Source organism: Trichomonas vaginalis, chromosome II (assembly GCF_026262505.1).
Source record: "Trichomonas vaginalis G3 chromosome II, whole genome shotgun sequence".
NCBI classification, from domain to species: domain Eukaryota; phylum Parabasalia; order Trichomonadida; family Trichomonadidae; genus Trichomonas; species Trichomonas vaginalis.
The window spans coordinates 2,355,737-2,373,757 of NC_067204.1; the positions used below are offsets into that span (position 1 = coordinate 2,355,737).

The 18,021-nt window shown below is 31.6% G+C and overlaps 3 protein-coding genes and 1 non-coding gene across 4 annotated transcripts, besides 6 other annotated features; 1 reads left to right on the plus strand and 3 right to left on the minus strand.

The window, feature by feature from the left end:
- Positions 1-215: 215 nt before the first annotated feature.
- TVAGG3_0471700 (glucokinase family) lies at positions 216-1,713 on the minus strand (the record flags this gene model as incomplete). The annotated part of the gene is made up of 1 exon (XM_001320982.1): positions 586-1,713. One exon carries the CDS (start codon positions 1,711-1,713, stop codon positions 586-588), a length of 1,128 nt encoding a protein of 375 aa, XP_001321017.1.
- Positions 1,714-3,321: 1,608 nt separating this feature from the next.
- Positions 3,322-3,393, minus strand: TVAGG3_0471710. The gene has a single exon. It is a non-coding gene; the product is annotated as a tRNA-Pro (tRNA).
- Positions 3,394-3,496: 103 nt separating this feature from the next.
- Positions 3,497-4,950, minus strand: TVAGG3_0471720 (STKc AGC domain-containing protein; the record flags this gene model as incomplete). Its single annotated transcript, XM_001320981.1, has 1 exon — positions 3,543-4,796. The coding sequence occupies one exon, from the start codon at positions 4,794-4,796 to the stop codon at positions 3,543-3,545; it is 1,254 nt and encodes a 417-aa protein (XP_001321016.1).
- Positions 4,951-5,665: 715 nt separating this feature from the next.
- Positions 5,666-5,702: a mobile genetic element.
- Positions 5,694-5,768: a mobile genetic element.
- Positions 5,769-7,825: 2,057 nt separating this feature from the next.
- Positions 7,826-7,873: a mobile genetic element.
- Positions 7,874-9,167: 1,294 nt separating this feature from the next.
- Positions 9,168-9,241: a mobile genetic element.
- A 198-nt stretch (positions 9,242-9,439) lies between these two features.
- Positions 9,440-9,484: a mobile genetic element.
- A 97-nt stretch (positions 9,485-9,581) lies between these two features.
- Positions 9,582-9,929: a mobile genetic element.
- An 845-nt stretch (positions 9,930-10,774) lies between these two features.
- Positions 10,775-18,012, plus strand: TVAGG3_0471790 (beige/BEACH-related family; the record flags this gene model as incomplete). The annotated part of the gene is made up of 1 exon (XM_001320980.1): positions 10,786-17,982. The coding sequence occupies one exon, from the start codon at positions 10,786-10,788 to the stop codon at positions 17,980-17,982; it is 7,197 nt and encodes a 2,398-aa protein (XP_001321015.1).
- Between the last annotated feature and the right edge of the window lie 9 nt (positions 18,013-18,021).

The window sequence follows — 18,021 nt, forward strand, 5'->3', positions numbered from 1 at the left end:
CCCAGTGGGCGCGGGCGCAAGTGATCGGGTCAAAAAAAATCATAAAAATATTCAAAATTGCGATTTTAATAGATGTTTAAGAAGTAAATTTATTAATAACGATATTTCATAGTACAAAATGTGTTCAATCTCTTCGTAAATCATTCAAAAAAATCAAAAGAATTTCCAAAATTCAATTTTTTTAGTAAAATTTATATCTTTTTCTATCGTCTCCTCCCCACCAGTGGGAGCCACCGGAGGCGCGGGCGGCGCCGCTGGCGCCAAAAAAGTAGCGCCCATCGTGCCATGTATAGTCTGGTATAAGTAGAAATATACTTTCTTGCCTGATCTCTCCAAAAATCAAAATCTCATCGATTCAAATTCACGATTCAGTATTAATCAACTCTTCAATAGATTTTACTAACAGCATGATATGTGTTGTATGCATTACATATTAGTTTATAACTGTTTCATCAATAATAAAAAAACAATGGAATTTCAAGAAATTTGCATCGAAAAATTGGAAAAAAGTAATAACAATAAAATAATTTTTATATAAACATTCAAAGCCATTATAATATGTAATGATAACAAGTACTTCTATATTTATTCTGCCATATTTGCTATTGCATGTGCCATATAAATTGTTCCTAGGATATTGAAGTTAAGAAGGGATGTTTGTGAATAAATTCTTGTTCCGCAAATACAATCTGGTCTAATAAATTCATAGAATTCATCTTCAAGCTCTTCTACAATTGACATAACGAATGGACAATTCTTTACTTGATTAGCTAATGCAAGAACTATTGATTGACAAGAAAGTGAACTTGCTATTGTTTTTGCAGCTCTAAAGTAGTATAAGTAATGTGTTTTCAATGCATCATGTGCATCTCTTTCACCTCTAATTGCTCTTTGAGCAATATCAGCAGGATCAATTTTATCAAGATTTATTTTTTCTCCTGTGGATTTTAAGTGATAGTATTGGTAACAGATCTTGATTCCTCTTGCAGAACAAATATCTTCATATTCTGGATCAAGTCGTCCTTGATAATTACATTTTGAAATATACTCAAGTAAATCATCTTCTTCTGCAAACATTTTATGTTTTTCCATTCGTGGAGGTATTTGAATATGTCTTAATTCTGTTGGAACTACAACAGGTTTGTCATGAAGAGGTGTTCTGGCAATTAGAGCAACTCCAAAACCAGATCCCATCGCTAAAATAGCTGTTCTTTCATTAGATAAAACAGGACCTTCTGGAGCTTTATCTTCAAACAGCTGAGCAAAATTTTCTTCAAGAATTCCTTGTTCTTTAGCTGCAATAATTCCATACGCGCATGCTTCTAAATCATTTAAGAAAACTGACCTTTCTTTTGGAAAAATACTTGAAGGAAGTTGTGAAATTGACAATGATCTATCTTCAATGGATCCATTCCAATTTGTAATGGTAACTGTGTTATTTTTGATTGGTCCTGCAAAAGAAATTGCTGAACCGAGACAAATCACTTGGGAATCGACTTGTAAGAGTTCTTCCTGAAGATCTTGTAGTACTTGTATAATCTTATATGTTGTATTTGCTTTTTCATGGCCAATATCGATGAATCGTGAAGGATTGTTAAAATCTGAAAGTCTAACTTTTAATACTGATATTCCAACATCACATCCGATACAAATTGGAATTGAATCATTTGTTTTCCATTCTTTTATTTTCTGTATGCGTTCGAAATCGAACATTTTGTTTACAAATGATGTGTTCAATTCAAAAAAAGTCTTCACAAAATTATAACGATGCCTTCAAATTATAAAAATAATGAAATGTTTAGAATTACGATTTATAAAAAATTTTCCAAATTTGACAATAAGAATATGATTTGAAAGATTGAAACCGAAAAATTTAGAATGGGAAATTTTTCAAGTTTAAAAATGGATAGTGCACGTGTGTGCAGATATTGTGATAAGATTATTCAGCCTGACATGCTATTGAAATAAAACATTTCAAAAAAGTTCAATATTTTATGGTCTTGATTGTTCCAAAATCATCAGTTGTTTAAATGCACAGAAATAGCTATAATACAATATTATCAATAACTGAATGATAACAAATAGAAAATTGATAAAACATTTACAATATGGTATGTACAATCATTTTCCGGTGTAAATATAGTTAATAATGATTTTTTTTATCGATCAGAATTGAAAAAGCAAATAAGTTACTGTTAAAATTCTTATTCGTATTAAAATCTTTGTTTGTGTATGCATTTTCTTTGCACTGTTCTTTTCGAGAAAGAAAATGCCCAAATCTTTAAAATAATACATATAATTTTCAAGAAATTGGTGAATAATGAATTATATAGGATAGAATAGGTATGATTTGATGGGTGAAACAATAGGATCAATCAAATAATGCTTTTATTTGAATGATGATTTGAATTAGCTCTTTTTTTATTATTAAGGGCTTAAATATGTATTAAGATGTGTCACTACAAGTTATAAATTCATCACCAATCCTGTGTTTACTTGATTCAACAGTTTTGTTAAGTTGCACATCAAAAGTTTTCTTTGATTTTTAGGCAGTTTCAATATCAAGCTCGACAAGTAGAATTTATCAAGTCGGGTTTTAGAAAATTTGAGCTAATTTATGTAAGAATGCAACACACCTACATCGATAGCATAGAAAGATAGAATGCTTTTGTTAATCACAAATTGATCTCGCAATTTCAAATGTCGAATAAAGAGCATTGTCAGCGTTTGTTCAAGATCTAAAAGAATGTATTATTGATAGTCAATGAATGTGGAATAGATTTTTAATGATTTAGCATTGCTTTTATTAGGAGAATTTTGTATTGACGATAACAGCGTGTCAAGTTATTTCAGATGATTGTTTTATATAATTCGTATCAGGATGAGAAATATAACATCTCACAAAGGAAAAAAATATCTCTATTTCTATAAGAAACAATGATTTTATTTGCATATGTGCATAATGTTCAACAGAGTTTTTGATTGCAGATCTAATGAAATAATGTGAAAGTTACAAAATAATATGGAAATCATTCAATTAATGATGATCATTTTTAATTGTTTCATTCAATAAGAAACTTGTGCTAAGCTAATCTATTTGAAGTTTTAAGTCTCTAGATAATGATCAAAGAAAGCAAAGACTCTTCTGATATTCATGAAACATGAAAGTTGTCTTTTTCATATTGTTATCAATTAGTCATAGATTTCTGGTTCTATAATCATTACCATAATGTTTAAAGCACATAACCTTGCTTCGTTCTAATGCTAAAAATGTTAGATATCACTCATGAAATAAAAAAGTAAAAAAGAAAATGAAAAAATGGGGCGAGCCGGGAATTGAACCCGGGACCTCCTGTACCCAAAACAGGAATCATACCACTAGACTACTCACCCGCTGCACACTTAATTTTTAAATACCAGTATATCCAATTAAAATCCCAAATTCACTTCATTTTTAAAATTTTCTTGAACAAAACATTTGAAAAATCAATGAATATTACTCGAAATACAAACAATTGTTTATATGGAAAATCAACACAGCATTATTGTCCATTAAAAGAGAAACCTTCGAATTCTTTGTTGCAAGACAAAGGAGAACCAACACTATCTGTTGGTGTTTCTTGTGTAAACTCTGTAGAGAAGTTAACTGGATCAGTTCTTCTTAGAGAAATCGGTACAAATATTGGTTTTACCTTTTTCTGGAGATAATCATCGAAATCACGTCCTTGGAAGAATGGATGACTCTTAATTTGCTCAAATCCGAATCTTTCACTCGGATTCTTCTGAAGTAATCCAAGAATTAAAGACTGTGCGTCAGGATTTGCGTTTCTAGGGAAAGAAACACGGCACGTAGCGATCATCATCAACAGCACACTCTTATTTTCATTAACAAACGGTTGAACGCCGAACAGCATCTCGTACATCAGAATTCCAAGAGACCACCAGTCAACTGCTGGTCCGTAGCGTGTATGAGTGATTATTTCCGGTGCCATGTAGTTAGGAGACCCGCATAATGTCGATGTTGTGTCTTCTTCCATCTCTTTTGACAAACCAAAATCCGTAATTTTCACGTGGCCTTCAGAATCGAGGAGAATGTTCTCGGGTTTGATATCTCTGTATATAATGTTATTGTCGTGTAGATATTCGATAGCTAAAGCAAGCTCAGCAACATAGATTCTGACGTCATGTATGTGAAACGCTCCTTTTCTTTCGAGATGGAAGAATAGTTCGCCTCCAGGAGCGTACTCCATCGCGAAATATAGTTTTGTCGGTGTCTGAAATGTTGTTTTAAGGGAAACAATGAAAGGATGATGAACTCGGACTAATACATTCCTTTCTGTAAGAGCATTTTGAACTTTATCGCTATTGACTAACATCTTCTTGTGTATTGTCTTGATTGCGTATAGTTCTTTTGTTGTATTTTCTTCACAAAGCATAACTTTTCCGTAATAACCGCGGCCGAGGACGGATATGATTCTGAAATCAGCCATACTCATTCCGACTCTATTCATTGTAGCACCGATGATTAAAAATGCCCATTTGTTGAGAACAGGTTCATCTGGAGAAGAAAGTGTGATAACTTCGTTCTTGTCAGTGATAATATGTATGCGTGGTGGTGGTTTTTTGTCGTCAATTTCTACTTTAACGTCTCCTGTTAGTGAAACGAAATTTTCGTAATCTTCGCCTTGTGATTTTTGAATCATGAGTTTGTTCTCTGTTAATATGCAGTATCTCCTGTGCCACAACGAGTTTTCGGGATCTTTCTTATGCAACCATCCTTCAATTGTTGTGTTCATTTTGAACAGAAAATTCAATTGTTCAAATTTCATTAATTTTGGAATCGTAAAAGATATTTGTTGCTATGTATATTTTAATGTGTCACAACAAAATTGGGGAATTTCGATAATCGTTTCAATCAGAAAAAAAGATGATCCATAGTTTTTCTTATAAGCGCAACATATGTTTGAACATTTACTATAACATAAGAAAAGCACTAAAATATTGATGGAATAAGCCACTCGTTTTTAGTTAATATTTATATAAGATTTCATGTTATAATTTAAATGAAGAAGTAATTTAAAACGATTTTATTTATGATCAAATTTTATATATTTTTTTGGATCAAATCCATTTTAATAGAATTTATATACTATTCATCTATTAGTAAACACTACCGTATATTATTTTTTAAGCTATCTTATTTTTTGAAATTTTATTCAAATCTTTGGTCGCAAGAAGAATTGCATGATAAATAAAAACATTTAATCAAAGTCAATTTTATTTTTCATATTCAAATGGACTGAGTGTTAACATTTAACATTTTTTGCTAATTGTCGTCAAAAATTAGGCGTAAAGCAAAAATTGATATTTCATATGGTTTTATGATAGATAAGCATTATATTCCCACTCATTATATTCGTAAATTTTGAGGTTTATCCTTCGCTTTTAAGATCATTGAATTTGATTTTTATATAAAATAGTTATATATTAGAAAATAATATGAGTTTATGTGATATTATTTTTCAGAAGATTTCATTCTATATGCCTATGAAAAGTACTCTCAAAACTAACTTTTTCCTAATTATAATTAAATCTAGAATATTGTATTATGCTTAGTATTATTTCATTTTTCTCATTCAATTTAGAATTTACAAATGTCAAAAAATTGAGAGCTGCCACTTTTGATGAATTTCTGTTTATTACAGTACTTTAAAGGTACTTTTAAAAAAGAAACAATTAATGTAAAAGATTCAAATAATTTTTTATTAAGAGGTAGGGCAACGATAGAAAATTTTTGGAAAAAAAGTTCGGAGATCTTAAACGTATCATATTCCCTGCATGGTTTGGTATCTTCCGCCATGCGTTGTGCCAAACATATTGACACTTTCCAATAATTAATTTATGGTATGAGTCACAGAGTTAGATTATAAAAAGAAAGTAAATAATTGCAATTAGAAATCATATATGTCGGAAATCAAATGTTGATGAGCAGAAACCTTTTACTCATCATAAAAGAGATAAATCACTAAAGATTTGTATACATTAAAATTTGATATTTGGTGCTCGAAAACTGTCTGATGGGACTCCTCCAAAATGAACCAATCTATCGCTGAGGACCAAATTAGATGATGTGGATGGTGTATTCTCTAATTCTAACTTAGGAAGAATGGGAACAAAACGAATGACGACAACAACATGTCAAACATAGATTAAATATCTATGAATCAATAAAGTATACGTGCATTGAAGGTGATAACGATCACTTGAGGCTTATAACTCTTTGACTAAATTATGCAATAATTAAATATAATCATTTTTATATTTTTATACTGATAGTAATTAATATACTATCCTGCTTAATAAATGGTATGATCAAATTTGTTTGAAAATTTAATTATGTATATGAAACTATGTCTTCTATATAAAAATCAAAATTTTCGGACGAACCTAGATTGAACCTTTATGAAAATCTATCATTTTTGTTAATTGAGTTAATATGAATCTTTTACATATGTATATATAGCATTGATAGCTTATATAATCATGGTTTATTCCATATTAACATATTTTTTCAGTTAAATTTGTTAATAATATCATGTAACAAATTAATTCAAGATTAGAATGTCTACAAAATGCTAACAAATAAGAACAAAATACGATTTCTCGACTTAAATTTTAATATGGAGTAGTTTTTCGTTTAAATCTAATTAAAAATGAATAAAAACCTATCTTGTACTATTTTCATTCAAAGATTTTAATAATGTAAATTATGCATTTTCATAATTCAGTACAGTTCTTTTTAGAATTAAAGTTGATGAGGATGATATTTGTGATTTAAAATAATTTGTTAATGTTCACCTTTTATTCATCACCTTGTGGTATGCCCTAAAGCAATAGCATTATCAATTCTGCTGAATTGATCAACTCAAAATTCCAAAAAAAATTCAAAATTTCAAAAAATGAAATTAAACAATTTAAATTTTCACATGAAAAAATCAATTTCGAAAAAAATTTGGAAAATCAAAGTATTTGATAATTAGTCAAATAATCAATTTACATCGTTTTTACTCATAAAAAACAACTAATTTTTGATTTTGATATCATATTTGATAAATACTCATTCCAGAGTTGACGTAATGTATTAATTATTGTTAGAGATATTGCTTTCGCAGCAAAATTCTTATTTCATGAAAGAAAAAAAAAATGATTTTATTCCAACAAAAACAAGTAAACAGATGAATGGAAACGTACTATATTTTCATAAATGTAGTAATCAGCGTGTCAGCTTTTGTTTATCATGTTCGAGTCAAAATGTATTAACTTGTAATAAGAAATATTCGAAGATTATATGAAGTATTGAGCATTCTTTGTAGAAATATTTGTAATTCATTACTAACATATATAATAAAGTTGTTTTTTTTCCTTATTGCAATAATTTTGTCTGATTTTAATAACTTTTCATGTATACGAGTTGTGTGAATATGCATCATAATATGCGTAAATATACTTATTTGCGACGAATAATGTGGTTGCATAATGGAGGTGCTAAATTTTGATTTTTAATATGGGGCTTTGGTATGTATAATCATGTTCTTATCTCAACGTAGGAGTATTGGTGCAATATGATTAAAATTTACGAGGTTGATCTTAAATTGAATAATTCTGGAGTATAAATCACAATGCAGCTAATTCTATGTTAAAGATAGATACAGATTGTAGTAATCAATTAGGGAGTACAAATTCATTCTTTCATTTCTGTCGTATTGAGCAGAAAGGAAGAGATCATAACCCTAGGAAAAAAAGCCCAAATTTGTCACTTTTCATAGTACGTTAAACTCAATTCGCTCGGCGAATGCCGAGCACACGTACTCATCATTCAACATAATATTCTCATTCTTTGGTTATTATAGTGCCAGACAACACAAGATTTCAAAGAATTACTTGAGTTTTCAATTAATCTTAATCCGATTTTAGATTTATCGAGAACTCCATCATCACAATCACATACTTCAGTGCGGTAACTACAATTATCCATATACAGAAGGAAGTTCTTTTCGAACAACTCATTTGGAGTCTGTTTTGGAAAGAACTTCTTTCTGTCCGACTTAATTTCATAGTTCCTGATCAACCAAAAGACAGAAACCACACACTATCTACTTAGGAAAGGAGTTCTTTCTAAATCTTCCTTAAATTGAGATTTTACGAGAGATAACCCTTCTATTGCACTTAAAAATGAACATTTTGATATCTTTAGTATCACACATGGTCATATATAGTATTTCATCTACATGAATACATTCATCTTTCGAAGTCTCTCATTAAATGGGAGGCTTCGAAAGATGAATCGTTTTATTCATACAACTTTAAATCTCGAACACATTTAGAGAGTGAGTATATCATTTTATTTCTTGTTTTGAGTTTATTCTGATTCAAAATTGCAGTGAAAACAGAAGTTCACACATCATATCTGAATGTGAGCTCATCTATACTTATACGATCTCAATACTCCACTCTAAGCATAAGAGGTGAAGTTATATAAAAATTATCAGATGCGTTGAAGTCTCAAAAGTATTGCCTGAATGCTTGTTTCATATTTGTCCAAGTAGTTTCAATGAATAAATGTATTGTTTTTTATAATTTCGATTTATTTTTAGAAAATATTCAATATAACCTTTATTGTGTTATTTACATCTCATAAATTCTCTGTCTAAATCATATAAAAGCGCGTTTTACCCCTATGAATCAAGAAATTCATTCAATATTCATGGTATATTTATTAAATTTATACGATTTACTAATAATCAATATTATATCCTCATAAATAGCAATATATTTTGGTAATCTATGATAATCATATACAATATTTGAAATCAAATTTTCATTAGTTTAGGTTCCTTGTTAATAGTAAACCATTATATTTATTACTAATAATAAAATCTATGTGTCGTATTGAAATTCAATAAAATTACTTATTCGGTCCAAAAAAACAAATTAGATAAAATTTTTCTTTTTTTATGTAATTTTTGTTTTTCATTTTTCTCAAGATCCTAAGTTATGTTCTAACTTTTGACATCATATCCTATCATGCTAGGCTATATATTATAGCATATCCAAAAGGCAAGGAAATCTATCAGAGAAGCCTTTTTGACCTATCGTTGCCCTACCTCTTTTATTATTATTTTATTAATTTTTTAAAATAAGGTTAATAAAAAAGTGACACTGTATCGTTTGTCCCACACTCTCTGTTAACCTTCAATTTATGACAGATGATCTACAGATTTCTATAATTGGATCTAATCACGATAAATTTTTTCGCTTACTAAAAGTAACCCAATTTTTATTCCGTAATTTTCAATTATGAAGTAAAATCAGTGTAATGCATGAAAATTCGGTTCACTTCATTTTTGACACTTTACATATCGGATGTATTATCTAAGAATTATATTATAAAATAATAATTTTGTGTTTTATAAGTTTATTTGTATAAATTGATTCAAAAAAAATGGAAAGACAAGAAGTGGATCTGCCAAATGAAAATCAGATTTATAGTTTTAGAGAGTTACATACATGAAATATGAAAATTGAACTTTGTATAAGGAATTGTTGGCTATGATGTACTGATTCATGATCAGTACATCATAGCCAACAATTCCTTCGCAAACAGCGGGAAACTTTGTCTGAATAGTTTAACATTCAGACAAAGTTTCCCGCTGTCAGAGAGGGAATGGAAGGGTAAGAGGTATATATTCATAATGTATACCTCTTACCCTTTCATTCCCTCGAGAAAGTTCAAAAACTTGGTGCAATCAGTTCTGATTGCACCCAAGTTTTTGAACTTTGTATAAGGAATTGTTGGCTATGATGTACTGATCATGAATCAGTACATCATAGCCAACAATTCCTTCCCAAACAACCCGAAATTTGTCTGATTCCACACTAATTTTATTAATTTATCTAAACTTTTATCCTCGTCTACAATTTAATCATCAATAATTATCTCTTGTTCTATTTCACTATTATATATATATATATTTATATGATTTGATTTAAAAAAAAAAATAAATAAATTAATAAATCATTTACTCAAATATATCAAAAGTTTTATTTTTATATATAAAGATAACTACTTTTAAAAAAAAATACCCTATATATTTTTGCCATGTAAACTATTTTTGTCATGTAAACTTGTCACTTTCTGTCAGAAGTGAAGTGAACCGAATTTTCATGCACAACAATTAAGTAAAATCAGAATCCGAATTTTCTGAAAATTATATTTACGCTGCATAATTTAAATGATCATCAGCTCAAACATGTGAAAAATCTATTAATCAGTACTGTAAGGATTATTTTCCCCATATCGATCAGAAAGATTAAATATTACTTAGATTAAGCCGAGCAGAATACACACAAAAAATATCCTATTGGAAGACAATCAGAATTCCTAAGGAGATCAGTGAATATATGAATTTTTTTCTGCCGATATTTCATAGTAATTTTTTTAACGAAGATTTACGCATGTCTGCTCAATTACTATGCATGTAAATCATGAAAGTAGCATGAGTATATGATTTATGCAGCTTTCAAGTATGATTGCCTAATTGGGTGAAAAAAGTTTGAACTTATTTTATATTACAACAAAATCCTTTATAATTTTCTTTTATGAGTCATATCTGATCATAAATGCCAGAAATGAAGTAACAGATTTGACCATCGTATTGTCAAAAATTTAAGTAAACTATTGAAAAAAATTATAGATCAATTTTTTTTTGTAACTTTTTTTTTGGGATGGAAAATGACGAAATTTTACAGATAGTTTCAATATTATCTGTAAAATTTCCGGATAATATTCCTGAGGAGTTTGCAACACTACCCATCGTTGATATCCTTAAAAATACAACATTTCCAGATATAAAACACTTTGAAACGGTGGGAATCTCTGTTTCTCAGCTCCAAAAGAAATCCAATGCCGAAATATCGAAATCCCTGCTCTTTGAATTTAACTTTTCTACTGAAGTTTTGGAATTTTTCATTTCATATACTTCCAAGACTCCAGAAGCAGAGTATTACATCGATGTATACATACTAGTATCATTTGCATACTGGTTTCTTCAGTATGAGCAGACAAAATCCTCAGAAAATGCATTACTTTTATTAAAATCGATGCATCGAATCGTAAATACGAATTTCAAGAAGAAATCAACCCAACTTTTTTCTATTATAATGAATGTTTACATAAATTCACCACAATTCGTTTCAAAAGAAGTTATGCCATTAATACCGAGAATTATACAAGAATTGAAGACGGAATGGATGTATTTTTCTAAATGGGTACTAACATTTATCTCAATATTACTACAACCCGAAAACAAAACTTTATTTGAAGAATTTGCTTCCGAATTAACCCCAGAAGTCAACAAATCCACAGATCCAATCAAGCAAAGCGAGTTTACATCACTCTGCCACATTCTAGGCCGAGATATCATGGAATTAAACAACACAGAGATAAAAGTCTTCACAGCTTTCATTCATCATTATAAAGAACCGATAGGAACAGATTTCTTGGATTTCGCAATTGTATCGTCTTTTTTAAAGACATTTATTCCAACTTCTTTTGGAAAAACTACAGATCAGCCAGAAATACCGGAAATCGGGTTCCACCAAGGCATTTTGTATTCCGTCGATGTTACAAAGCTCTTTGACAAGCTTCCTGTTCAATTTGATGACGTTTCTTACTTTGAATTTCAAATTAAACCGGAATTTAAAGAGCAACATGAGAATTTACTTAGTATACTTACAGAGAAATGCAGCGTGATGGATATCATGACACTTATGAAGAAGTGGATCGCTCAGTTGGGCACAGAAGAAACAATTTTAAATAATATTTCATTTTTTACTTACATTTTGGATAAAATGGACATGACACCAGATGAAGTAAGGGAATACATCAAAACTGTGGCCGAAACATGTGCTTTTTCTGCAACAATTTACGTAACAAATATTATTAAGCTGCAAAGGTCAATTGTATACATCACAAGGAAGGCACAGTTCTCGGGCATCCCATTTCTCGTCAAAACAATCAAGAATCATAAGATAATTTACAACATTGTTCGAGTTTTGTTTGTAAACTTCGATTTGCTCGGAAAAGAGATTTTCAATTCATCGGAAATTCTCAAATCTATCGTCCAACTGTTTTTTTCTGCGGTAGAAACTCAAGGAACCGAAAAAATTTTGAATGATGTTTATTTATTCGTAATGAAGACGATAAACGTCAGTGAGAATGCTAATGTATGTTTCTCATTGCTCGAATTCAACTCCCTCATTGTTTATTTCATAATTGATGACTTAATTCGACCAAAAGTTTTAGAATTTCTCAAAACCTTCATGTTAAATGAGCTTTCGAGCTTCGGAATGGCCTTTCCATCCGCTGTATCAAGTCTCCTGCAAACTCTGACCGTCCAATACAGTTTTGCTCACTCAAGAAATATTGCGAACGAAATTTTGGAGACATTGAACTACTGTTTGCTCGAGAGACCCGCTCTTGTCCTAATGTTCTCAAATATACACCCAGTTCTCAAGTTGTTGCTTCAAAATATTGGAGAATCTGATATCGACTACAAAATTTTAGTAAATATCATAAAGTTCACAAAAATAGTCATTTCGGATGTGAACTGTGATCCATCCATCATTCAAATCATTATTAAGAAAACTCTGATAATGAAAAATGAAAATTTCCATGATGCCGTGCAATCTGAGCTATACGAGCTTGCAATTTATAAGAATCCGATGGAGATTATCAGGTTTAGCTCCCTTTTGACCATAATTTTGCAGAGATATAAATCAAAAGAAGATAAAATTTTATTTATAAGGATGATACACGCTATAATCAAAGTATCAAGGAATAACTTGATGGAATTACTCAATTCCAAGTTCGATGAGTATCTTTTGGACGAAATTGCGAATTTCGGAACAAATGAAGGTAATAACGACGAATTGGTTGAAGCTTACCTTGATTTATTGACAGAGATACACTCAAAGGCCGCATCCACAGCCAGTGTTTCTAAATATATTACGTTGTTTTCGCCTTATGAAGGGAAATACATTCATCCCAACATTTTATCGATATATAACCACTTTATAGAGACTGTTGAGAGATATATGATAGAACCCGTACCTTATATTCCATTAAAATCAGGTTCTCCGACGATTGAAATGACAATTAAGGAAAAATCCTTCATTTTATCGGTTTATATGTTCATAGAACCATATAATTGTATTAATTATGACACAATATGGACCGTAAAAGCCGCAAATACCACTGTTTCTTTATGTATTCAAAATTTGAAGTTTGTTTTCAGTTTTAACTTCAAAAACAACTTACAATCATTGAATATAAGGAAACAGAATATGGGATATTGGTTCTGGTTGAACGTATTGATCTCTTTTGAACCTAATTTAATAAGATTGAAATTTATTGACGAAAATGTTGATGATATTGTATTTCCTTTCGAGTACAACAACGAAGATATCATCATTACAGTCGGTCCGTCCAATCCAAAGAACAATCAAGTGCCAATTGCCTACATTTCGGATGCAATTATTTCAAAATCAGACCAACAACCATTGAATTTCAAAAACCATGATAACCATATCGCTTATTTCACTTTATCCGAGAAGAACAGAAGGATAAACCTCAAATCTCCCTTCGAAACAATAAAATTAGTTGGGCCAACTAACATTAGAAGCTCTGCATTCCCAAGTATCTTCGCGCACACTGTTGGATTTCGTTTCTTCTCCATTATATTCGCGGAAGAAAACATGCAGGCCGTGAATAAGAGAAAAATTGAAAATTTATTAATACATATCTTGAAAGGATTAACAAGATTGTTTCAGGCTTATACTAGATTAGAGTTCTACTTCTTCAAAGGAGACTGCACTGCTGTTTTATGCTACTTTTTGATGAATCATGAAAAAACAATAGAATTATTTACAACGATCAAAGAGTTTTCACTTGCATTGCATTATACAAAACTCAAGAATGAAGTATTTAAGAACGTTTTGCTTTCTTTTCTTATTTGGAGAACAGCTCCTCAAAATGTTTTAGTTCACGTGACTTCCCAGTGGATTTCCTTACTCACCAAGCAAACTTATCCATTGTTTGAAGACGCCATCCCTTTAATTGCCGTTTTAAGAGAAATAAGATTACAATCTTCCCTAGAAGAGCCTTGTATCCCCATTATTTCCAATTATTCGGCAATTGCGTCCAACATGATCTTGCTTGCGAACACTAGTTATAACTTTGAATGCTTAGTTGGAGAAATTGTTTCATCATCAACGGCTCAACAAACAATTATGCTAAATACTATTCTCCAATCTGTTCTAACGAGTGAACACATTGCGGAAAGCCATGTTCGCGATAAAGAAGCCTGCTTTTTCTTGTTACAATCAATTTTACGAATTCCCGATGAAAGCTTATTAATAATGATACTTGATTGCATCATATTAGCCCATACACGCCATATTTTTGATACAATTCCTTTATTTTACCACGTAACAATTGTTCAACGGATGATTTTGCCAGAAATGCTTTCAATGAACGCCATAAATCTCATTTCGGCCAAGACGAGTTGCACTAGCGAGTTAGTTGGTATTTTGGTGAAGATGGCGTCTCAAATTGGCCAAGAAGCACTAAATTCTGCCGCAAAATCGATAAAATTGAATGATTCCTTCTCTTCCATTGAATTAGTCAGCTTCGTTAACGAGCTTTTCTTTTATTCCGATAAATCTTCGCTCACAAAATATTTTGAATTTCTGGATAAGTTTGTTCCCAACGCTTTACAGATATTGAAGGCGAACGAGATATTCGAAATATTCCTTACAAGTGAATACGCGTTACATCTGATGCAAACAAATAACACAAACTATACTTTGGATGAAATTATTTCGATGATTTTATTTACGTGCAAGAAAAACATATCGGAAAATTTCTACAAGGCCTACCAGAACAGCCCATTCAGCAAACAGAAGAAAAGAGCCAAAATTTTCATACCATTAGAAGAAAAAATTTTGAATATGGTCAAAGTCAATCCCAGCTACGTTTATTACATCCGATTAGATCAGAATAATAAATGGATGGACCACTACCTGGCCAAAATCATTCTAGATAAGGCTCTTCAGGAGCAAACGAAAACAGACAATTTCCCAATCGACGAAAACCTCAAAGACCTTCTTATTCTTACAATGGTAAGGTGCGGAGACGAAAGTTTCGCTCATTTACTCAAAGATCCGACGGTTTTGATGGTTGCGGACTATTTTAGGTTCAATTTCACTCATTCCGAGAAATATATAGCAAATATACAGATGCCGAAGATAATAAAGTACTTCGAGACCATTGAATTCCCTTACGAAAAGAAAGTTGGAAAGATTTACACTTATTTACACGAATACTTAACAAATCAAGAAGATATTGTAAATAAGAATATGCAGATGACGAAAGCTGATGAGTTCATTGATGGATATTACGCGGAAAACTCTAAAACTTTCGATTCTTTCCAAGATTTGACGAAATCATATGAAATTAAATGGAAGAAGTTGTTAAGAGAGTTCACTCAGAAGCACGCTCCATGGTATCAGTACTTTGTCCCTGAAAATGAACGTAAAACCCATTTAATGCGCGATGATGTGATTGTTAAAGGTGTTCCATGCAAATTAATCATGAATTCGAACTTCGATGACCATCTGATGGCCTCCCTGATCAGAGATACCGGCGGACAGAAGGAAGCTGAGAAATTAATGCAAGAAAGACTATTACAAGAACAGAACATTAATAAGAAGAAGATCATTCCTATCGGAATCGAAATTCCTAAGTTCGATTCAGAAAAAGAAGCGAATTCCCCTTCAAAGAAAGATAAAATCAAAGAAAAGTCATTTGACTGTCAAAAAGTGACAGTTACGGGCGTAGAAGAATGTAAACTTGAATTTGGACTTTTTATATCGATTAAGACAGCGAAATCAACAATTTCGTTTGAGAAAGAAGAAGTACAAGCCATATACCTTAGAACATTCTTACAGAAACCAACAGCTTTGGAGATTTTCCTTGATTATGTAAGTTATTTCCTTAATTTCGACATTTCAGTTCTTAATAATGTCTTCAAGTACTTCGAGAAGGTCATACCAAGGAACGTTGTCGACAACAAACTGCCAAAAGTTGTGTTTTCAAGTCTAGATTTCACAGATAAGTGGATCAGCGGCGAAATCACTAATTTCGAGTATCTCATCGCTCTAAACAAATACTCCGGACGTTCCTTCAACGATCCAGCCCAGTATCCAATGATGCCGTGGGTCATATTAGACTATGACTCAGAAAAAATAGATTTGAACGATAAAAAACTTTACAGGAACATGTCAAAACCGGTTGGAGCGTTAGATAACGATAGATTGGAGATTTTGAAGAAAAATGCAGACAATAGAAACGTTGGACTTCCAAAAGAGAACTGGTTCTTGTACGGAACAGGTCCAATATGTCCAATGCAGGTCTACGGCTACTTCGTGAGGCTGGAACCATTCACTTCTATGCACATTCAGTTCCAAGGAGGGAAATTCGACAATTCCAGCCGAATTTTCAAGTCAATACAGCAGTGCTTCAAGAATTGCACACATAACTTGCAGTCTTTCTACGAATTGACCCCCGAATTCTACATTTCGCCTGAATTTCTGACGAATTCAGAACATTTCGACCTCGGAACAGGAGATGAAGGCAATGTTAAGCTTCCTAGCTGGTCTAAAACAGATTACGAGTTCATCTATTTGAATAGAAAGGCCCTGGAATCAGATTTCGTATCATCAAACTTACATAACTGGATAGATCTCATCTGGGGATACAAACAGAACGGCCAGAAGGCGATAGAAGCAGATAACGTGTTCGATCCAAGTATGTACGAGACGTTTGTCGTAAAAGACTCAGATATCGCGTTGAAATTGCATACAGAGACCGTTAGAAAGGAAGTTGGGCAGATTCCGACGCAGATGTTCTTCGAGCCTCACAAGCAGAGGAACGTAGTAAAGAATTCCTTCCAGATTTTGAAGGAAATTTCGATAAATTTAGGCGAAATGCAATCGTTAGGATGGATCGTGTCACAGCAAGTTGACAGTAAATTGTCTCTCAAAGTAATAATGTTCTCTAATAGTAATTTGGACATTTTCTACAAGATTAACCTCGGAACATCAGATTTCGACGTAGAAGAGAGATTCCAAGCACCTGTAAAGAATTTCGAGCACATGGCTGCAAAGTCCTTCGAGAAAATCTTCACTTATGACATAGAAAACAATACAATTTCCTCATTTAACTATTTCAAAAAAACCGTCAAAAATTCAGAGCAACTTTACGGTTTTGTTAACAATTTATCCACTGATGGAAATTATGTTTCTGTGGCTAGTGACGACGGAACAATATTAATTTTAGATTCTGACACTTTACAAACGGTTTTCAGATTGAGTACCTATGGTGATTCTCCTATTTTGATTGATATTAATTCTGTATTTGATTTAGTAGTTGTCAGCACAGAATTAGGCTCATTACACTTCATTTCTCTTCATCATCAGTCGATTCTGAGAACTGTTTATTTGCAAGGCAAAATCTCACTTCTTAAGATCAGTCCTGGCTGGGGATTTGTCCTTGTTTACGTCGTGAGGGGCGAAGAGAGCGAGTTTCGCCTTTATTCGATGAACGGAGAGTTAATTAGATCTTCTGTCATGACAGATCAGATCAAAGACATTGTTTTGTACTCAGATAGAAATGGATTTGACTTCTGCATCTGTTTGACACAGAAATGGAAAGTTTTCACATTCGAACTTTTTTATTTGATGCAACAGACAAAAATTTTGTTTTACGGGAATTTCCCGTTGATGAAAATCGAATTCGTCAAAGATATTAATTGCGTTATTTGCTTCGGAAAGAAATCAAAGGTTGTTGTTGTACCTATTTAACTTGTTATTTTATATATTTTTATATGTGTATTTTATTTC